The sequence below is a fragment of the Myxocyprinus asiaticus genome, chromosome 3 (assembly GCF_019703515.2).
Source record: "Myxocyprinus asiaticus isolate MX2 ecotype Aquarium Trade chromosome 3, UBuf_Myxa_2, whole genome shotgun sequence".
In the NCBI taxonomy this organism is placed as follows: Eukaryota; Metazoa; Chordata; class Actinopteri; order Cypriniformes; family Catostomidae; genus Myxocyprinus; species Myxocyprinus asiaticus.
Genome location: NC_059346.1, coordinates 47244334 through 47268494, shown reverse-complemented (window position 1 = coordinate 47268494; position 24161 = coordinate 47244334). Strand labels below are relative to the sequence as shown.

At 42.1% G+C, this 24161-nt stretch overlaps 1 protein-coding gene across 7 annotated transcripts in view; it reads left to right on the top strand.

The window, feature by feature from the left end:
- Window positions 1–24161, top strand: part of LOC127427691 (dynamin-1) — a 96121-nt gene that overhangs the window by 35582 nt on the left and 36378 nt on the right. For all 7 annotated transcript variants that reach the window (XM_051675444.1, XM_051675436.1, XM_051675453.1 and 4 more), the window contains exons 7-13: window positions 12040–12182; window positions 14790–14925; window positions 15904–15971; window positions 16049–16187; window positions 17069–17155; window positions 17286–17356; window positions 19707–19758. In XM_051675444.1, the coding sequence (XP_051531404.1) occupies window positions 12040–12182; window positions 14790–14925; window positions 15904–15971; window positions 16049–16187; window positions 17069–17155; window positions 17286–17356; window positions 19707–19758 (696 nt within the window). The remainder of the gene's footprint in view (window positions 1–12039; window positions 12183–14789; window positions 14926–15903; window positions 15972–16048; window positions 16188–17068; window positions 17156–17285; window positions 17357–19706; window positions 19759–24161) is intronic.

The following is a 24161-nucleotide window of genomic DNA, read 5'->3' as shown; positions in this document are numbered from 1 at the left end:
GTGATGGGAAATAGAGGCTTCAAGTGTGTTTCCACACCACTTACAAGATTTATTGTTCACAGGTATTTCAGAATCAGAATCAGAATGAGCTTTTTTGCCAAGTATGCTTACACATACAGTGACTAATTCTTGGTGAGAGAAGCTTCCAGTGCACAAACAATACAACAACAAGACAGATATAATAATAAAAAATAGAAAAAAGCGAACAGAAATATAATTATATATAGAAATACACAATAAGACAAAAATATATATAGTATGTACAAATACAAATCTGTTATATGGGCCATTCGACAGAATTGGTGCAAACTGCTGTCCCACAACCAAAAAAACACATTTAAAAAGCATTTAAGTATTCAAATCTTAGATGTTTACTAAGATCCTTCTATTATGTATTGAAACCCACAATAATATTTAAAATATCTGTAAGAGTAATATATATAAAATCATCATTTATTGGGTACTTTCAATTGGGAGGTGGCTGTCCCGAATCCTAACCCCTAAATTTCAACTTATGAAAATGATATTTAAATAATTTTTGCATATTAATCCATTGTTGTTTTAAAAAATATCTTTTTGCTTTTTTTAAAAGTTACGTTTTTTATTTAAAATTTTATATTTTCTTTGTAAATCATGAAACTTTATGTAAATAAATGTGTCCCGCATTTTCATGTCACTACCGAAACAGTGTATGTTTTAGTCCATTGGCTGAGACTGATTTTAACCACACCCCTACATTTTTGATCAGGAAATATTCTTGTGTCCCTCTCTCTCATAGCTACATGGTGAGTAGATAGTTCCCATCATTTTGAGGTAAATGTGTTCAAAAGTCTGAAAATCTGTGTGTTACTTTAAGGAACGTCACTACCAAGCACCTTTTTCTGTAATTAAGCAAACTTTTTTTGGGGTGTTATTCCATATAATTTAGTATTTATGTGTGTACAACAGTTCAGAACTGTGCTAGCTAACCATGTGCTGATTAGCATCTTTGAGCTAGGCTCAAAAGTATCTAAAATTGTCACTACCAAAACAGTCATGACCGAAACATGTGGTGAAGTTTTGGTTGTGACATCATTGTTTTGGGGGAAATAAACAAAATTTTAGTACAGTTTTGCAAATCATTAGTATTTTAGTATGTTTTAGTAGTGTTTTAGTATGTGAGTTAAAATTCTGTAATGTGATGTGGTTTAAATTCCAGCTGAAATATAACACACTCTCTCTCTCTCTCTCACACACACACACAATCGCATGTCCAAATCAACCCAGCAGTGTTCAAAGCAGTATGTGAAAAATGTAACTGTCTTCTGAGAAGCAAGGAAAAAAAGTATCCTGAAATTAATGTTTTATGCAAGCACACACATTCACTCACACACACACACACACACACACACAAGTTCAGTGGTTCTGAAGATTTATCTGAATAACTCAAAAGCTAAATGTTGGTGACATTGTTCATATGTTATTTATCTGAGATGTAGAAATGGACAATAAGTTAGGAAGAAACACAGAATTTGAACAAATAAAACATGAGAGAGTGGAATGGAGGTTAAATGTGTTCCTTGATTTACTGTAATGTTAGGCTATAGATGGAATCCATTTTATTTGACATTGTTAAGTGTGACTGTTTTTGTACACTAAAATAATACTGCTGTCTATTATAATGGACATTCTGTGAAAATAAAACTGAAAGTGATTCTGAAACAGTCTACATTGTAAGATGTTTTTTTTTTTTTTTTAGGTAGAAAAATCTGTGTGCATACCTTATCTCACTTGCACTCTCTTCAAGACCCAAAGTTAGAATAGCTCTTCAGCTAGGTGTTCTTATCAGATATTTACTGTCAGATGTGTGTCTGCTTTATGTGCTGGCTGCATATGTGCAACATAGTTAGTTATTTGTATTAACATAAAATGTTGCCAGTCTGATTCAGCCGTGTCAAACTAAATATTGTGGTCACTACCAAAACATTACTGTCACTACCGAAAATGTGCAGTCACGACCGAAACATGGGATGTTTTGTCAAAAAATAAAGTATATTGAATTATCAACGAAGATGTTATGATAGTGTTTGGTTCAATGTATATTCAAACTAATGAATCCTTAACTTTGAAATCAATATGATCAACTTAATGCCTTTTACAAAGAAAGATTGGATTAAAAATACAACAAATCTCATAAATTACACTTGAAATATTGTTAAAATTGTAATTGTTATGGATTTACCTGTGAAAACTTTTTAATAAAATAGCAAAAAATATATTTACAAGGTAGATGTATACAAAATCTTAATAGGTCAATATAACCCTTCTTATTAAATTATATATTATTGTGTTTCAGTAGTGACAAATTTGGAGAGAGGAAAAATATTCCAACACTTTTTGAAAATACAATATGAGAATTAACTGCACAATTACTAGAAATGTGTACCTTGGATATTATACAGTTTGCATACATACAAAATTTGTGGAAAAAGACACATTTTTTTCAAGATGTTTCCAACTCTGAACCAATTCTGTAGAATGGCCCATATACAGTGCAAGGTAATGTAATGCAGAAGAGGTAAGATACGTTAAATAATATAATTGACTAGGCTGTGTATTGCACGTAATTATAGTATAGTTTTTAACTGTTCATGAGGTGGATAGCCTGAGGGAAAAAACTGTTCTTGTGCCTGACGTGCTCAGTGCTCTGTAACGTCGGCCAGAAGGCAACAGTTCAAAAAGGTATTGGGTTGGATGAGTGGGGTCCAGATTGATTTTACCAGCCTTTTTCCTCACTCTGGAAGTGTACAGTTCTTGAAGGGAGGGCAAGGTGCAACCAATAATCCGCTCAGCAGTCCGAACTGTCCTTTGTAGTCTTCTGATGTTTGATTTCGTAGCTGAACCAAACCAGATTATTGAAGTTATTGTTATTGAAGTCCAGAGGACAGACTCAATGACTGCTGAGTAGAACTGGATTAGCAGTGCCTGTGGCAGGTTGAACTTCCTCAACTGGTGAAGGAAGTACAAACTTTGCTGGGCCTTTTTCCACAATGGAGTCAATGTGGGTCTCCCACTTCAGGTCCTGTGAGATGGTAGAGCCCAGGAACCTGAATGACTCCACTGCTGCCACAGTGCTGTTTAGAATGGTGAGGGGGGTCAGTGTTGGGGTGTTCCTCCTAAAGTCCACAATCATCTCTACCGTTTTGAGCGTGTTCAGCTCCAGGTTGTTATGAATGCACCATTGACCCAGCCGATCAACCTCCCTTCTGTATGCAGATTCATTGTCATCTTGGATGAGGCTGATGACAGTAGTGTCGTCTCCAAAATTCAGGAGCCTGACAGAGGGGCCCTTGGCGGTGCAGTCGTTGGTATACAGGGAGAAGAGTAGTGGGGAAAGCACACATCCCTGGGGGGCACCAGTGCTGAAAAGAAAGCCTAGACGTTTGGACATAATGCAATAGTGGCAAACTCTCTTAATGTTTCCATGATGTCTGTAAATTTATGGGATGCCATTACAAGTTCTCAGCTGAGTCTTCAATTTGGAATAACCACTTTATACTATCTGGAAATAAACCTTTTGTTTTTAGGCCATGGTCTGATCAAGGTGTATACAAACCCTGGGTGATACAGTATATTCAATAATCAAGGTTTTAGGTAATTTCAGGACCTGAGAGAGTTTTTTAATCTTCCCAGACAATCCTACCTTTTGTATTTAAGGTTAAGAAGTGCACTGCGTGCTTATGGAGTACCTTGGGACTCTAATTTGGACTCTCACCCTTTGATTAACTGTTTGAAAAGGTCACAGATACAAGGAGCAATTTTCTTAATCTACAATGTGTTACTTGACCATGGCTCCTACACACTTCCCACACCTACTGAGTCCATATATACCTTATTGGGACTGGAAATGGGAAGGTATTTCTTTCATTTCATACATTACAAACTCATCCATAAAGCCTACACTACTCCGTGTGTTTTGTATAAATTGCAGCATGTACCCAGCCCCTTTTGTTTAATTTGTAATTCTAATATAGTTGGGACATATCATCACATGTTTTATAATTGTCAATGCATCAGTACTTTCTGGGGCAAGGTTTTTCAGGTTGTGTCAGAGTTATGTAACATGGATATTTTAAAACATCCTAGCCTTTGTTTGTTGAATGATGATTATGATCTAAATTTTACTATTAGCCAACGTAGAATACTCCACAATGCATTAATGGCAGCCAAAAATGTATCTTTAAAATATGGCATCAACCTAATTATCCTGCAAATAAAATGTGGCTCATAGAACTTTAAAATATTGTATTGTTAGCGTATTCAACAACGAGGATTAACAAAGCCAAGTCAAGAACAATTAAGGCTTGGATAGACTTTATTAATAACCTTTCTGACTTAAAAATTCATCAGGATAATTAATTATAGTTTAGAATCAGCCTCAACAGCTGTTATAATGGTTAGGATCGTGTGAGTACGTTAGTCAACCAAGATGTGCGCAGGGAAATGTGGGGAGGGGACCACGACCTCAGGAAAGAGTTGATGGGGACCACATGAATGCTTAATGTATGTGGTTGTGTGGTATTTCTCTGTTTTTCTTCTTCTCTGTTTTATATATGTATATACTTGTGGAGCAGGACGTGGTCGTGTGTCTCTCACTGGGGAGAGAGGAAGCAGTAAGGACAATCACCTGGTGATTAATGATGTGTAACACCTGTTTCTCATTACAGTGATGACAGAGATGGGCTTGAAAAGGCAGTTGAGAACGCCAGTGAGGCAGAGAGAGTTGTGTGAAGCTGAAAGCCACGTCTGTATCTGAAAGCTTGTTAGTGTTGCGTGAAGCTGAAAAGCCTGCTCTTTGTTTATGAAGCTGAAAAGCCTATACTTTGTCTGTGAAGCTGAATGCTTGAATAAAAGCTGATTTACCTGGACTTCCAACCCGCTTCCCACTTCCTTCCTGTTGGAACCTTTACACTGGTGCCGAAACCTGGGACATCGAAGGAAGAAGACTGGTCGCCATGGACACCTCACCGCTGGGCGAAGTCATCCACACCCTGGCTAGCATCCAGGAGACCCATCACCAAGCCCTGCTTGCCCAGGAGCATCATTTCCAGGAGCTCCTCCGGGCCCAGTCTGAGGTTCGGCAGGCTCTACGGAGCTGGTTAACTCCAGGCGGATCCTCCGCCGCGACCCTGGAGGCAGCGATGAAGCTGCACCTCCTCCTGACGATGATAGGCCCTCAGGATGACCCAGAGGCGTTCCTGGGCCTCTTTGATCACTTAGCCACTGCCTCCAGCTGGCCTTAAGCCCAGTGGGCCCTCCACTTGCTATCACTGCTTTCCGGGGAGGCCCAACTCGTGGTGCAACAACTGGCAGCTGTGGACTGCCTGGACTGCTATGTGAAACTGAAGACCGCTGTCCTGCAACGGCTGGGCCATGCCCCCGAACAACATCGCCAGTGGTTCCGCTCCATTACGCTGAGTGAAGTCGGCCGCCCGTTTGCATTTGCCCAGCAGCTCCGGGATGCCTGGCGAAAATGGGTGCTAGCCAGGGAAGGGTGCGCCATGGAGGACATAATAGAGCTGATGGTGCTGGAGCAGCTGACCGTTCGTCTACCCAAGAAGACTCGGAATGGGTCCAGTGCCATCGCCCCACATTAGTGGATGACGCCGTCCAGCTGGCCGAAGCCCACATGGCGGCCTACCCCGAAGCCGGCGAGCAGTCCAAGTCTTTCTCTCCCTCTCTCTTCTACTCCCCCTTCTGCTCCTCCCTCTCCTCCCTCTTGACCTGTTCCCGCCCCCTGAAAAAGGGGGCGTATTTACCCAAACCGGCGCCCCGCTTCCACGGGCTGCACTATGCACTGACCCCCTCCCCTACCCCTCATCGTCGTCCTTCCCAGGGTGATGTCTCCACCGCCACAGGCGCAGCTGGGGAGCCTGGGCCGGTCTGTTGGATTTGCGGGGAGCCGGGACACATCCAGGTGTCTGGTAATAGAAGTGGGGACGTGGATCCGGGTCCCCGACACGCCACAGGCTGCCCCCAATCGAGCTGGGACATATCGCATACCGGTAAGGATTAAGGGGCGTAGATACCAAGCCCTGGTGGATTCGGGTTGCAATCAAACCTCGATCCACCATGGCTTGGTTCATGACGGAGTTCATGACTTTGGGTACAAATCACAAGGTGTTGGTGAGGTGAGCGCACGGGGATGTTTACGAATACTCGGTAGTGACCACCGTTATTCAATTTCGGGGTGTAAAACATAGAGTGGAGGCCGCGGTTAATTCACACCTCACCCATCCGCTGATTTTGGAACAAATTGGCCAGGGTTTAAAAGATTATTGAAAGCGTTGTGTGTGGATGGGTCCTGCAAACCGAAAACACGATGTGTGATGTGTGATGCGATGGCTGGGGAGGCGGAGCCAGGGCCGTCCACGTCTGCTCAGCATCAGAATGATGCAGGTGGGGAATCCTCCGATATTCCTGCCCTCAGGGAACTCCCGGAGGGGGACTTCCCTCTAGAGCAGTCACATGACAAAACCCTTATGCACGCCTTTGACCAAGTGAGAGTAATTGATGGCCAGCAGCTTCAGCCGGACGTCACCCTCACATACTCTTACTTTTCAGTTATTAGGGACCGGTTGAATTGAACTACACAGGACACTCAAACCCATGAAAATACAACCCAGCTATTAGTCCCGAGGAGCCATCGGGAAACACTTTTCCAGGCAGCTCACTACAATCCTATGGAGGGTCACTTAGGAACGGAGAGAACACTACACCGTTTAATGGCCCACTTTTATTGGCCGGGTATTCACGGGGATGTAAGCAGATGGTGTGCGGCATACCATGAATGTCAGTTGGTGAATCCACCAGCCACCCCAAGAGCGCCATTGCGCCCATTACCGTTAGTCGAGGCCCCCTTCGAAAGAATTGGAATGGACTTCGTTGGGCCATTAGAACGGTCAGCACGCAGATACCGTATTGTATTAGTCCTGGTGGATTATGCAGCACGATATCCGGAAGCAGTGCCTTTACGCAACATCTCAGCATGCGGGGTAGCGGAGGCACTCTTCAAAATGATCTCCCGGGTGGGGATTCCGAAAGAAATCCTCACCGACCAAGGCACAACGTTTATGTCACGAACACTATACAAACTTTATGAATTGCTGGGGATTAAATATATTTGCACCAGCGTTTATGACGGGCTGGTGGAACGATTTAATCGAACCCTTAAAAACATGATTCGTTAGTTCGTACACGAGGACGCTAGAAATTGGGACAAATGGCTGGACCTCCTATTATTTGCAGTCAGGGAAGTCCCGCAAGCCTCTACGGGGTTTTACCCCTTCAAGCTCCTGTATGGACGCAGGCCCCACGGGGTGCTTGACGTCATATGGGAGGCGTGGGAGGAAGGACCTTCCCAGAGCAAAAATGAAATTCAGTACGTCCTTGATCTTCGAGCACAGTTACACACACTTCGTCAGTTGTCACAACAGAATTTGCTCCAAGCTCAAGAGACACAAAGCCGGCTGTATAATAGGGGTGCCCAGCTATGGAAATTTGCACTGGGAGACAAAGTACTTGTATTACTCCCCACGTGGAGCTCCAAATTACTCGGCAAGTGTCAAGGAACCTTTGAGGTTACACGGCGAGTCGGGGATCTCGATTATGAAGTTGAACGGATAGAGGTGGGACATGTCAAATTTACCACCTCAACCTCCTTAAATTGTGGAGAGAGGCGGTCCCCATGTCCATGACGACGGTAGTTCCAGAAAGGGCAGAGCTCGGGCCAGAGGTGAAGTTCAAAGCCGATCCATTCACCCCGTTCCCTTGTGGAGACCACCTCTCACCGTCCCAGCTCACGGAGGTGGCCAGGTTGCAAAAAGTGTTTGCGGACGTGTTCTCGCCTCTTCCTGGTCGGATTAACCTCATACAACACCATATCGAGACCCCACCGGGAGTGGTAGTGCGTAGTCGGCCATACCGCGTACCCGAACACAAAAAAAGGTGATTCGGGACGAATTAGAGGCAATGCTCGAGATGGGGGTAATAGAAGAATCACACAGCGATTGGGCGAGCTTGGTTGTTCTTGTACCTAAGAGTGACGGGTCAGTCCGGTTCTGTGTTGATTACCGGAAAGTCAACGCAATGTCTAAATTTGACATATACCCAATGCCCAGAATTGACGAACTGCTCGATCGGTTAGGTGCGGCTCAATTTTATTAGACATTGGATTTAACTAAGGGATATTGGCAGATCCTCTTAACTCCATTATCCTGAGAAAAAACGGCCTTTTCCACAACATTCAGATTACACCAATTCGTCACTCTTCCATTCGGTTTGTTCAGGGCCCCTGCCACATTCCAGTGCCTCATGGATAAGATCCTCCGGCCACACGCTAAGTATGCCGCTGCCTACTTAGATGATATCATTATATACAGTAATGACTGGCAGAGGCATCTGCAGCATCTGAGAGCCGTCCTGAGGTCGCTTAGGCAGGCGGGGCTCACGGCAAACCCGAAACCACAAAAAAGTGCGCAATTGGGCGGGTGGAAGTAGGGTATCTGGGGTTCCACTTGGGTCATGGGCAGGTACATCCCCATATTGATAAGACCGCAGCGATAGCGGCCTGCCCACGTCCCAAGTCCTAAAAGGAGGTGAGACAGTTCATGGGGCTGGCTATTACAGAAGGTTTCTTCCTAATTTTTCTGATGTCACCAGCCCCTTGACTGATCTCACCAAAAAGGTGGCACCAGATCTGGTCCAGTGGACGGAGGCATGCCAACAGGCTTTCATGAGAGTGAAATCTGCACTCTGTGGTGGGCCGCATTTACATGCTCCTAACTTCTCTCTCCCCTTTATTTTACAGATGGATGCATCAGAGAGGGGGTTGGGGGCCGTGCTCTCGCAGGAGGTGGAAAGTGTGGAGCATGCCGTGCTGTACATTAGTCATAAGCTCTCTTTGAGAGAGACTAAGTACAGCACCATCGAGAAAGAGTGTCTTGCCATAAAGTGGGCGCTCCTAACCCTCCGCTACTACCTGCTGGGGTGGGCCTTCATCCTCCATTCAGATCATGCCCTGCTTCAGTGGCTCCACCGCATGAAGGATACCAATGCGTGGATCACTCGTTGGTACTTGGCACTTCAGCCCTTCAAATTTAAGGTGGTCCACAGGCCGGGGCCACAGATGGTTGTGGCTGATTTCCTCTCCAGGAATGGGGGGGAGTTGGCAGGCCGGACATTGCCCGGGCCTGAGTCGGGGGGTGGGGGTATGTGGAGCGGGATGTGGTCGTGTGTCTGTCACTGGGGAGAGAGGAAGCAGTAAGGACAATCACCTGGTGAATAATGATGCGTAACACCTGTTTCTCGTTACAGTGACGACGGAGATGGGCTTGAAAAGGCTGCCGAGAACGCCAGTGAGGCAGAGAGTTGCGTAAAGCTGAAAGCCACGTCTGTATCTGAAAGCCTGTTTAGTGTTGCGTGAAGCTGAAAAGCCTGCTCTTTGTTTATGAAGCTGAAAAGCCTGCTCTTTGTTTATGAAGCTGAAAAGCCTATACTTTGTCTGTGGAGCTGAACGCTTGAATAAAAGCTGATTTACCTGGACTGCCAACCCGCCTCCCGCTTCCTTCCTGTTGGAACCATTACAAAACTGTATGTATGAGTATGTTTGTATGTGTATATACTGTATATAAGTATGTATGTATGTATGTATATGTATATGTGTGTATATATATATATTTAAGCAATATTACACGAGCAAGAGTGCAATATGGCCCTACATCAGCACTGCTGTGTTGCGGCCGCAGACATGAGGCCGTAGGCCGAGTGCCATAGGTAATCACAGCAGTACTTATTTAGGGAGATGCTGTAGTGTGTTAGTCAGCTTTCTGAAGATAATGTAATTTGGGTCGAATTCATCCTATTTTCTCAGTGGAAAAATAGCCGTCCAAGTGGGGGCATTCCTCCCTATTTCACATGCGCAAGAGTCATTCACTATAGAAATCGCAGTCTCCTCTGCCATTTTGAGCAGTATGTCCTCTCCAATGTGGAAACTCTGGTAAGAGGTAAGCGCCTTGAGTTTGTGTAATTAATCAGTCTGTTGTGTCTCTCAGCTGTGATGAGCCTTAATGCTGAAGTTTTTAATTTAAACCCTTTTAAAGCTATTTCCTAGCTTTAGTAGTATAGTACTAAAGTGCTGATGAATGAAAACACACTGACTGACGCTGACTCAATTCCCGTCACCTAACTGGCTCATATTACACACAAAAATTGTCTTTTGCTGCAACGTGCTGGCTAAAATATGAAATGTCACAAAATTAAAGGTAAAGAGACACTTATAGCACTTAACACATATGCACTGCTCTTACGCTTTAGTTTAGAATGGTACGAACACAAGCAAAGTGATACAAACAGTGAAGCATCGGAGTGCTGATGGTGTGAGACCTCTCGTCCAATCAGATTAGAGGACCAGAACTAAGTGTTGTGTGTATGTATGTGTATATATATATATATATATATATATATATATATATATATATATATATATATATATAGTTATTATTATGGATATCTGTTATTCCTTTTTTCTCACCTCTTGGGGTGGCAATTTAGTTATAGTATGTACCCTGGTACTGTATATAGTCGTGTTTGTGTTGTGGTTGTAAGAAAATAAAAAATAAATAAAAGCAACTATCAGCACAGAATAGTCAGTAAAACCAATATATCGGTCTACCTCTAATGATGCATTACATTGTTTTCATGTTGTTTTGAGGTACAATGTAGCCACACAGATATGTCAGACTTAAGATTACTGCAGGATAGAGCAGAGTCAGAACATAAGCAGGGATGGAGGCAAAAATGCCACTGAAAATAATAAAAATGGCCCAGATATGTAAAATGTGGGGAACAAAGTGTACCAATAGTTATTTTCTTTGTTTCTATCTGTTATCTGACATTTGATGTATTTCATAATATGCTATTCTAGACCTATATACTGTACTTATGGGTTTAGTATTTCAGATACTGTAGTGACCTGTGGCTATTAGATATCTGTTGTTAAAAGTGTTATTGAATGTATAACAAGTATCAAGTGGTTTTGATGGAAAATATGTTAGAAAAATATATGTTAGAAAAAGTTTGCCCTCATAAGGGTTAAAAATGCCCCTGATAATCAATTCCAGGTGTCAAATATTTCCACTTAAAGGAATATTCTGGGTTCAATATAAATTAAGCTCAATCGACAGCATTTGTGGCATAATGTTGATTAACACAAATTATTTTGACAATTCCCTCCTTTTCTATAAAAAACAAAAGCAAAAATCAAAGTTACAGTGAGGCACTTACAATGGAAGTGAATGGGGTCCATTTTTGGGGGGTTTAAAGGCAGAACTGTGAAGCTTGTAATTTTATAAAAGCACTTACATTAATTCTTCTGTTAAAACTCATATATTATTTGAGCTGTAAAGTTGTTTAAACCTTCAGTTTTACGGTCGTTTTAGGGTTTATTAACATTACATCTTCATGGCAACGAAGTTGCAAAATTGGCTATAACTTAACAGAAAATGTTAATAAGCGATTTTCTCACACTAAAATCATGTTAACACTCATATTGTTTAAATCTTGTGGATATATTTCTAAACCAGCCAGTAATAATGTTTACGAATATGCCCCATTCACTTCCATTGTAAGTGCCTCACTGTAACCCTGATTTTTGCTTTTTTTTAAGTAAAGGAGGGGCAAGTCAAAAGTAATTTTTGTGGTAATCAGTATTGTGTCACAAATGCTGTCCACTGAGCTTAACTTGTATTGAAACCGGAATATTCCTTTAAATAAAAAACTTGATTTCTGACACTGGTGCATAATGCTCAAGAAAATTTCAGATTTGACACTAGACCACCTTGGACCATTAGAAGAATTGGCCTCAAATTTAAAAGACTGTGCAAGGGAAGGTAATAAACAGAATTAATACAGAATTGCCAGAGATAATCAGCGTATGCTGACCAGAAAGACTATGATTTGGTAAACATTGGCCAGTAACCTAGATTCTCCACTTTCATCAAGCAACTAACTAACCACATTCGAGACACTTTACCCGGACTGAGGAATAAACTGCAGAGCCAGCTACTGTCCATTGAGAAGGAGGTGGAGGAGTACAAGCACTTCCGTCCAGATGATCCCACCCGCAAAACCAAGGCACTACTTCAGTGAGTGCAATACTGTAACGTCATAGTCAAGTCATAGTCATAGTCATTTATGTTTGTTTTGTTTTGGATTCATGTTTGAATACCAGAGTATCGAGTATTGTATGTGTAACTTTGTATTGTTGTTTGTAATGTTATTTTCAAGTCAAGGTTTTGTTTTACTTTGGATTCACGTTTTTAGGATTTATTGCACTGTAAATAAAACTGCACTTGGGTTCTATGCTACATCATATTGCCTTCATCCTTTCTGCAATTATGAACCCAGCAGTTAAACTGATGCATCTTTGTGATGAAAATAGACCCATTGAGAACTATGTCCAGGACTTTTGTGGGCATTGTCAGTTGGTGGACGTGGGTGAGGCTTCCCTTAAACACATTTTCTATAGTAGCTTGGATGAGTCACTGTATTCTTTGTTGCCTGGAGGCTTTATTAATTTAACTCTGATTTAATACATTGATTTTGCTCTACAATTGAACGGATCGTCTTTCACTGTGGGAGTAGCTGGTGAGGAACCCTGCGCTCCTACAGTGGCCACCTCATCAAAGTTCACTGTCATGGCTGCCAAGCCTGAGTTCCCCGTCATGGCTGCCAAGCCAGAGTTCCCCGTCATGGCTGCCAAGCCAGAGTTCCCCGTCATGGCTGCCAAGCCAGAGTTCCCCGTCATGGCTGCCAAGCCAGAGTTCCCCATTATGGCTGCCAAGCCTGAGTTCCCCATCATGGCCGGCACGTCTGTGTCCCCCGTCATGGCCACCACAGTCAACGAGTCAGCGCTTAAGCCTGCCACGGTCAACGAGCCAGTTCCTGAAGCCTCGTCCATCCTAGAGCCAGCGCCTGAAGCCGCGACCGTCCCAGAGCCAGCGCCTGAAGCCTCATCCATCTCAGAGCCAGCACTTGAAGCCTTGACCATCCCAGAACTAGCGCCTGAAGCCTCGACCGTCCCAGAGTCAGTGCCTGAAGCCTCGGCCATCTGGAGGAGGAGGAGAAGGGTTCCTGTTTCCGTGTCACTGCCTGCACTCACAGAGGCCGTTCCCCTGTCACTGCCTGTGCTCACAGCCACTGAGGCATTTTCCGGTCGCTGCCAGCGCTCCTGACCATGGTGGTCATCGATGAGCCTATCCTGTTCCCCGAGGTTGTCGACAAGTCTTTCCAGTTACCCGAGGCTGTCGACAAGTCTTTCCAGTTACCTAAGGCTGTCGACGAGCCTTTCCAGTTACCCGAGACTGTCAACGAGCCTGTCCAGTTACCCGAGACTGTCAACGAGCCTGTCCAGTTACCCGAGACTGTCAACGAGCCTGTCCAGTTCCCAAAGGCTGTCGATGAATTTCCCAGAGGCTGTCGACGAGCCTGTCCAGTTCCCAGAGGCTGTCGATGAGCCTATCCAGTTCCCCAAGGCTGCCAACGAGCCTGTCCAGTTCCCCGAGTCTGTCCAGTTCCCTGAGATTCTGTCTTCCATGGCTCTGGCCCTTGAGTTTCCCATGGCTCCACCCCTTGAGTTTACCATGGCTCAACCCCTCGAGTCTTCCATGAGTCCGCCCCTCGAGTCTTCCAGGCTCCCCAGTGCTATGCTTCCCTTTTCCATGCTCCCCAGTGCCTGGTTCCCCAGTGCTATGTTTCCCAGTGCCATGCTCCCTAGTACTTTGCTCTCTAGTGCCCTGACTTTTGAGTCCCCTAGTGCCTTGATGAGTCCCGTAGTGCCTTTCTTTCGAGTCCCCTAGTGCCTTGCTCTCTGTATCCCCTAGTACCTTGCTCACTGAGTCCCTAGCTGCTCTGATCTCTGAGCCCTCTGAATCCCTAGATGAATGAATGAATGAACATTACATTAATATAGCACTTTTCTGACACTACACTCATAGCACTTTTAGTGAACAGGAGACTCTCCTCTGGATGATGCGATGGCAGCCATAGTGCACCAGTATGCTCACCACACACCAGCCATTGGTGGAGAGGAAAGAGTGGAGTGATAGAGCCAATTAATGGATGGGGATTATTAGGAAGCCATGATTGATAAGGGCCAATGGGGGGAATTTGGCCAGGACACCGGGGTTACACACCTACTCTTTTTGAGAAGTGTCCTGGGATTTTTAATGACCACAGAGAGTCAGGACCTCGGTTTAACGTCTCATCCGAAGGACAGTGCCTTTTTACAGTATAGTGTCCCAATCACTATACTGGGGCATTAGGACCTACACAGTCCACAGGGTGAGCACCCCCTGCTGGACTCCCTAATACCTCTTCCGTGGTAACCGCTGAGACCTTGCTTCCAGTAGCTCCATCTCCTGAGCCTCCTGGTGCTCCGCCTCCTGTGGCTCTGCCCCCTGAGCCTCTAACATTGTTTGTTATATTATTGTCAAGTCAAGTCAAGGTTTTGTTTTACTTTGGATTCATGTTTTTAGGATTTATTGCACTGTAAATAAAACTGCACTTGGGTTCTACACTTCATCGTCTTACCTTCATCCTGTCTTCAGCCTGCGCACACGTTACAAATACCTACCACCCACCTCAGCATTTCCTGCCCACGCACATGTCCTTCTGTGTGTGTCTGTTTTTGTGAGAGTGTATGTGCCTTTTCTGAGACTCACTCGTAAAACTCAATTTTCTGTGGTTTAAAGGATGGTGCAGCAGTTTGCGGTGGACTTCGAGAAGTGCATCGAAGGTTCAGGAGATCAGGTCGACACAGTGGAGCTGTCCGGAGGTGCGAGGATCAATCGCATCTTCCATGAGCGCTTCCCCTTCGAGCTGGTTAAGGTAATTTTTATCAGGTAACACATAATATAGCTGTGTTGTTTCTTTGAGAAAACCAACATGGTTCCAGCGGTCAATCAACAAACAGCAGACAAAACAGTTAAACTAACAATTATAATTAATAGCCCTGTGATGGTCTGGCCACCTGTCCAGGATGTTTCACTGCCTTTGGCCCGAGACTAGCATTACCTGTAACCCTACATAGGACAAGCGGGTATAGAAGATGGATGGATGAATTATAATTCGGACTGTCAAACGATTAAAATATTTAATCATGATTAATCAAAAAAAACATTTTTTTTAATTGCGATTAATCGCAATATCTTTATAAACATGAGTGGACAAAATATGCTTCATCGATATGTATTTTTCAGTCATCCACACAAAACCTACCCCACCAACAGAGTTGAATAACAGAAAATAAACACAGCACAACTCAATTCAAATTATGTACAAAATATGGTAGTTGTAAGTATTATGACAGGATTTATTTGCTTCTTTTTATGGAGTTTTGACAGACATGCAATAAAGTCTGCACTGTCATTTATGATTGACAACTCTTACATCAAAAACTCCTTTTAGATCCTGGTCACAATTGTTACCGGTGGAATTAATAATAACAGTGTAGATTACCTGCAGGGTTCCAGCAATGTCTCCAACTTCTGCATTGGCTAGTGCACTATCAAAAAGAGATGCTGTGACAGAACCTTGGAGACAGCAGCAGGGTTTCCTTTAGCCGGTAATTAGTACCGCCGCTAGTCTTCCAGCCTGACTAAGCTGGTGTTTAGCTGGTTTAGCTAGTCGGCCAGCTAGTTTCCCTGCTTGACCAGCTGACAAGTGCCCAAAACCCCTCTAAATCCAGTAAAACAGACCAGCCAGCTTGACCAGGCTAATGAGACCAGCTAAACATCTTAGACTGGATTACAATGTTTTTTTCAGCAAAGTTGTACTACAGTGTCTCTGTCTTTTAATGGTGACTAGATGGAGTTTGATGAGAAAGAGTTGCGTAAGGAGATCAGTTATGCCATCAAGAACATTCACGGTATCAGGTGAGCAGTCTTTGCCACACACACAGTAATACACATCCTTCAGATATCTGACTATTCTGTTCACTGTTACTTGTTAGGACCGGCCTGTTCACTCCAGACATGGCCTTTGAGACTATCGTGAAACGGCAGATCGCCAAGATCAAAGAGCCTTGTCAGAAATGTGTGGACCTTGTAATCACTGAGCTGGTCAATACGGTTAGGCTGTGCACCAAGAAGGTAAAGCTTACTGCCTGTACCCTCTGCAAATCACTGTAGTCATGTACTGTATATGCCTTTCAGCCTCATGTACACTTGACTGAGACTGAGACATTAATGCAATACAAGGGTACAAAGTCAAACCCCACCTCACATCATTTTGGGGTGAATCTCACAAAGCCTGTCAAAAACATGCAATATTAACTGGGTCATATTTCACCCCAAAGTAAAACATAAGAAATTATATTTTACATATAGAAAAATGAATTCTATATTTAGGACCAGTAGGATTATTATTGGCTTTGTTACACTATTATCATGACAGTTATGCTTACTTCACAATTGTCAATACAGTATGTGAAAAATCTCATTACCGCAGTGCTAAAAAAAAGATATGTTATTTACATTGTAAAGTATTTAGACACCATGGTACTAATTTTTGTATTGCATTTAATTTGCATTATATTTATTGAAATCAATGTGTCTGGACAGATTTACTATCATTATTGTATTAGATTAATGAGAATCTTATGAGAATAATCACTGAGAATAATGAAAAACTATTAATAAACTCAAGTAAAACATCTGAATGCATTACAGTATTCGGAATTGGGCAGAAAACATGCTTAATTGTCATGAAAATAATGCTACAATGCAAAAAATCTTAATTGTTCTTAAAATAGGCTTCATTTTCATTGTGTAAAATACTATATCTTATTTTAATTTTTTATTATTTCCTTTGATTTTGGGGTGAAATACTACCCAGAAATTATTTCGTAAAATGCATCCTTTAACTAATAATCCCTTGTTAATTTGCCTGTTAATAAGATTTGCTTCATAAATCCTACTAATTGTGTCAGTGGTTGTTAATCCAGTCTGTGTTTTGTGTTTTTTTGGGACAGCTGGCTCAGTATCCCTTGCTTAGAGAGGAAATGGAGAGGATTGTCACCCAGCATATCCGTGATCGAGAGAGTCGCACTAAGAATCAGGTACAGCCCACCCACCACACTCTTCCCAATCATTCAGACATAAAAACGAATGTGATGAAACCAAAGTATATTTTAAATTGAAACATAAGCAATGAAACATGTTTTGTTTTTTTCTTTTTTCTGGTGACAGGTCATGTTGCTAATTGACATTGAGTTGGCCTACATGAACACTAATCATGAGGATTTCATTGGTTTTGCGAAGTAAGAACATTGGCCTGCACTATTTACTAACATTATTGTTTACTACTTTACTTGCAAACAGCTAGAACACTCTAACATGACTGTGAAGAGATCATTAGGCTAAATGAAACAAGGATTGAAAATCTTATTCATTGAATGCTTTTATGAAGAACAGTTTACCACTGGACTAATGGACCATCATTAAATCAGCTGAGGCTTTGTTCAAAGGCACAATGATGGTAGACTGGGGTTGTATTCTCTGTGAACCCACTTGTTCACAGGAAACACATTGGAGCTTCATTTAAAATGATGTACATAGAATCATTCTAAGCAACCTAGTCTTAGACCTAGCCTAGAATAAATGTTACTATAACTACATTTTTGCAAACTGAGTTTTGCGTGCCGCATTACATGTTTCCCTGCAGTTTCCTGGTGAAATTATCACCAGATGCACCACAAAAATTGTGCATTTTATTCACGTTCGCACAAATCACGAGTCTCGTAAGGACTTTATAAAGACTTATTTTTTGCTCTATTACTCACACATTGCTATTTTTTGATATTGAAACACTTTTACTATAGCATCATGACTTGTATGGAGATTCATTTTAACACTTGTAGGTTAAGGATGTCTGTTTTGTTCACCTTTCATTTGCTTTTATGACACTATCGGTTAGGCTTAGGTGTTGTTTTAGGGTAAGGATTTCTGTTTTGTTCACCACTCATTTGCTTTTAGGATGCTATCGGTTAGGTTTAGGTGTGGGTTTAGGGTTAGGATGTCTGTTTTGTTAACCTTTCATTTGCTTTTAGAACTCTATCAGTTAGGTTTAGGTGTTGGTTTAGGGTAAGGATGTCTGTTTTGTTCACCTCTCATTTGCTTTTATGGCACTGTCAGTTAGGTTTAGGTGTTGTTTAAGGGAAAGGATGTCTGTTTTGTTCACCTTTCATTTGCTTTTATGGCACTATCGGATAGGTTTAGGTGTTGTTTAAGGTAAAGGATGTCTGTTTTGTTCACCACTCATTTGCTTTTATAATATTATCAGTTAGGTTTAGGTGTTGGCTTAGGGTAAGGATGTCTGTTTTGTTCACCTCTCATTTGTTTTTATGGCACTATCGGTTAGGTTTAGGTGTTGGTTTAGTGTAAGGATTTCTGTTTTGTTCACCTCTCATTTGTTTTTATGGCACTATCGGTTAGGTTTAGGTGTTGATTTAGGGTAAGGATGTCTGTTTTGTTCACCTCTCATTTGCTTTTATAACATTATCGGTTAGGTTTAGGTCTTGGTTAAGGGTAAGGATGTCTGTTTTGTTCACCACTCATTTGCTTTTATAATGTTATCAGTTAGGTTTAGGTGTTGGCTTAGGGTAAGGATTTCTGTTTTGTTCACCTTTCATTCACTTTTAGAACACTCAGTTAGGTTTAGGAGTTGGTTTAGGGTAATGATGTCTGTTTTGTTTTACTTTAATTTGCTTTTAGAACACTATCGGTTAGGTTTAGGTGTTTGTTTAGGGTTAGGATGTCTGTTTTGTTCACCTTTCATTTGCTTTTATGACACTATAGTATAGATTTAGGGGTTGGTTTACAGTTAGGATGTCTGTTTTGTTCACCTTTCATTTGCTTTTATAGCACTATCGGTTAGGTTTAGGTTAAAGTTTTAGGTTAGGGAGGTACATTTTACTCCAATAAAAGCAACATCTAGCATTCACCTTAAAAATCTCATCTGATTACACCATTTCACTTGCCTGTGGTGCCCCTCACTGGAAATTTCACTGGGAAACTGCAGCAAAACGCGTAATACAGCACGTATTTTCGTTTTGCAAAAATATTGCCACGGTCATGTAATTTTCATGTGATTAGGCTGATTCTAAATGTGAATGTATGATAATTTCCTAAATGTTCCTACAAATTATTTATAACGCATTGGTACACCATGCTTTTCAGTTGATGTATGTATAAGAACAAATACATGGAATTTATGATCAAATCTAATGATACCTGCTGAAAAGACCATTTCAGACCAGGATGATTTGGTTTCAAGGCTGGTTTATGCTGGTTTGGTGCTGATCTAGCTGGTGGACCAGCATAGCCAGTCTGTTCGAACAAAACATTGCTGGTGAAGCTGGTCAATCAGCATGGTCTTTCCGGCGAAGCTGGTTGAGGAAGTAAGTCTTGCTATTTAAGAAGCCACAGGGGCACCAGGACACCAGCATCCTAAACACAACGTATACTGTTTTCCAGCTATGCTGTGCTTTTCAGCAGGGACATGTGTGCATTTTGTAGCATTAGTGACCATTAGTTGTTCATAATTCCAATCTCTTTGTGCTTTCCTGGACATTTTGATGGACATTTGGTTTTATCTGTTTGTCTTTTCAGTGCCCAGCAGAGAAGCAGTCAGATGAATAAGAAGAAGGCTGCTGGTAATCAGGTAAGCAAACAGATGCTACAGTCTGCATCGACCACACAAACCTCACAGTTGTGTGCTGCATCCCTAAAACATTACAGTAACACATCCAAGAACACCAGAATAAGGTCTGTAGTCTGATACTGTAACTCTCATGTTCTGTTCCAAAAACTGGTGAGCTCTGTCTGGAGGAAGCATTTTAAGGGGCCATTCACACGAATATATTTTTGTGTTTGTCTGCGCTGTTTTTTTTATGTAAACATGCCCTAGATGGACATATTTGAGCATTGTGTTGTGCCTCGCTGTTTTTTCAGTGCATGAGTGTCATGTTTTTAAGGCACTGTGTCAATTTAAAAGAACTTTAAAAAAAAAATGTCGACAGCTTAATTATTCTGCCTCCTAAAATACCTTGTTTTGATAAAATTCTAATCTGAAGTCAACATTGCATGTATCGCATATTCAAAGGCAATCAAAAAATGCAGTGATGATCAATAAATAATTGTTTAAAATAATAGAAAACTGACTGTTGTTTTTTTCTCCCCAATTTGGAATGCCTAATTCCCAAAACTTAGTAGGTCCCCGGTATGTCACGGTTACTCACCTCAATCCGGGTGGCTGAGGACAAGTCTCAGTTGCCTCCGCTTCTGAGACAGTCAGTCCACGCATCTTATCATGTGGCTCGTTGTGCATAATACGCACAAATTATCAAGCGCCCCATTGAGAGCGAGAACCACTAATCGTGACCACGAGGAGGTTACCCCATGTGGCTCTACCTTCCCTAGCAACCTGGCCAATTTGGTTGCTTAGGAGACCTGGCTGGAGTCACTCAGCACACCCTTGATTTTAACTCACGACTCCAGGGGTGGTAGTCAGCATCAATACTCGCTGAGCTACCCAGGCCCCCAGAAAACTAACTATATTACACAAAATGTGTGTGTGCTATGTATGCTCATTAGAATATCACATTCCTCTCACCTTACCTGTATAGAATGGTGAGTCAAGTCTCCTATGAGCTGTTATGTATGTAGAAATATTGTATCATGTATCCTGTTAGTCACTTATGGAGTTCCATATCACTTAGGATGTGCTGCCTATGTAGGCAGTAGGCAGTGAGGCAGCTCACTATGTTTTGAAACAGAACCTCAGTATTTAATTGTTGGATGTACTGCAATTCACAAATACAGTATTATCTAAAAATTATTTAATAACTGTGTCCAATTTATTTAAAAAATATTTTTGCGGGGACTTCTGGTAAGATGGCGGTGTGAGAAGTCGTAAAGTTTCTGCTCTGAGCATTTCCCTTTATTTAACTGCTTATTTAGCACTTATTTTTCGACGCACCTCTGGGATTTAAAGCAGGACCTTTAGCAGCACAACATGCAGAGAGCCAATGTTAAAAAGCTGGTCTACATCACAGAGGATGCCGGTGACACTATGCAAGGTGCAGAAGGGGCCGCCTCGGACCAGGGAGACGATATCAGAGAACTCCTTGGAGGTATAAGTTCTGAGGTGGCGGTGCTCAGAGCGGAGATTCTTGCAGAACTTAAGTCATCTATCTCAGCCGTGAAAACTTTGTTGTTGGAACAGGAACAAAAGCTGAAGTATGTGGGAGAATCTCTTACTGACGTGGACAGTCGTGTCACTGCCCTGGAATCAGTGTGCTTAATGCTGTCGAAAGACAATTAAAAGCTGAGGGCCAAACTTGATGACCTGGAAAACCACTCCAGGAGAAATAACATTCGAGTGATTGGTATACCTGAAGGCTCTGAGGGTACGCATCCTACAGCATTTATCGAAACTCTGTTGCTTGAAGTTTTCGGGAAAGAGAGTTTTATCAAAGCTCCGGAGGTTGACAGATCACAAGCTCTCTGCCCCCCCCCCCCGCCAGAACCAAATCAAGCTCCGAGGCCGTTCATTATCCAAACGCAACATTACCAGGTGGGTAATTGATTCTCCGACTTGCATGGGAAAGGGGACAGATATTATACAAAGGATCCCGGATTCATTTCTGCCCGGATGTCAGTGCTGAGGTAACCAAACGGAGAGCGGCTTTCAACCAGATCAAAGCCCAACTCAGGGAAGCTGGTATCAAGTTCGGTTTGCTTTTACCCACGCACCTGCGATTAGCCACGGCAGAACGAGACACTTCTTTGATTCCCCACAACTAGCTACGGAGTTTGTCCGGGGAATTATTCCCCTCTTGACGAATGAATAAAGGATGCATTTCCTAGTGTGGACAGAATCATTGCTGGCTGACCACTGACAGTATCTTCACCTCTACATTTGTCTAATATAAACTCTTGTTAACAGCACTCAGGAAATTTCATGGCTCGTGTTAAGGAAAATGTGCTGAAGAGACTATTTGAACCTTGAGTGAAGTATATGTAGTTCGGTAATGGATTTAATGTTCTACTTTCTGAGGGTCTGGACTGGTCTCCACTCATCACTACACTCTCAGAGTGCATTGAAAATTTCCTTTACCAGTTGTTGATCAGTTTTAACGGAGTAGAGATGTGAGCTGGTGAGTTATGGTTCTCAGTATATCAGCAGATGTTTGTTTTCTGATGTTGATAGTGTGCCATTTGGGGCAGAGGAGGGGGGAGGTGGATGGGTGGGGGGAGGGGAGGAGTGGGTATCTGTACAACCTTTCAGTTTTTAGTTTATGTTAGTTTGAGTCAGCGAATAGTCACACAATTCCATTCCAATGCATTTATGTTGTTTATTATAATTGGTTTATTACACCTCGTTCTGTATGCTCACAAACACTTTTTCTTCTGATAAAATGTTCAAGTTTAATAAAACTGACTTAAATTTACAACTTGGAACATGAAAGGCATGACAATACCATCAAGAGAAATAGGATTTTCTCTCACTTACGCCAGTTAAATGCAGGTATTGCTTTCTTTCAAGAAACCCACATTCTTAATTCGGATGTAATTGAACTTAGGCGGGCTGGGGAGGACACTCGAGTTTCAATGCAAAGGGCAGAGGGACTGCTATTCTCATGAGGAAGGATATTTCATTCACCAGTGAAAATGTCATTAGTGACACATCCGGCCGTTAAGTGATCGTTACAGGTTGCCTTTTTGGAAGGCAAGTAATTCTTGTTAAAATATATGCCCCAAATTTTGATGATTGTAATTTTTTCAGTAAAGTCTTTGCAACTATTCCACCCGTTGATGGCTATGTTTTAATTATAGGTGGGGACTTTAACTGTGTTCTGAATACATCCCTAGATAGATCCTAAACCAAAGTTGTACAGCCCTCCAAGTCTGCTTTAAGTATTCAGAATTTTTGTGAGCAATATGGGTTACTAGACCCTTGGAGATTCCCCTTTCTCTCCTCCAAAGTTTTCTCCTTTTTTCCCCCTGTACATCACTCGTACAGTCGCATAGATTTTTTCTTGGTAGATAAGAGTCTCATGCCTTTTATTACAACAACTCTGTATCACAGCATTGTCATATCAGATCATGCACCCTCGTCTTTTGTACTCATCCTCTACTTTTGTCGGATGGAAAATTAATTACTTATCTAACAAAAGAGATAGAGTTTTACCTGGATATGCCAGATATTTCAAGATCTACATTATGGGAAGCACTGAAAGCGTATTTACGTGGCAAAATAATTTCTTTCTCTTCCCATGCCAAAAAAACACAAATCTACAAAGCTCAAGGATCTTTCAGATGCAATTAGCAGGTTGGATGGGCAGTATGCCATATCTCCTAGCCCTGACTTATACAAAGAAAGGCTGCACCTTCAAACCGAAAATAACTTACTGTCAACTTCACATGAAGAGAAAAAGTTGTTAAAAACTCGACATATATTTTATTAATTTGGGGACAAAGCCAGCAAACTACTGGCCTCTCAGGCTCGTCAGTCTAATAACTTGAAAATGATCACTCACATTAGAGCCCCCTCAGGCTCTATGGTGTATACTCTACATGATATTAATGATAGCTTTGTCCAATTTTTTCTACTTTATACACCTCAGAGTATCCTAATGATCCAGCAATCTTAGATTCCTTTTTTACAAAAGTGAATCTACCAACTATAAATGCCAGTCTTAATTCGGACCTCGGTAAACTCATAAAGCAAGTAGAAGTTACAAGTGCTATTACAGCAATGCAGAGCAGTAAGGCTCCAGGGACAGACGATTTCCCTACAGAATTCTACAAGAAGTTCTCAGCTTTACTGGGCCCTCTTCTTGTGGCAGTCTATAATAGAGTTCTTTGCTAAAAGATCCCTTGCTCAGACACTTACGCAAACTTAAATTTCTCTTCTTCCAAAAGATTACAAGGACGCTACCCTTTGTGAGTCGTACATATTTTAAAATATTAGCCAAAGTCCTTGCCCTTCGCTTAGAATTCATTCTTCCTACAATAATCTCAAATGACCAAACAGGATTTATTCGTGGCCATAACCCTTTT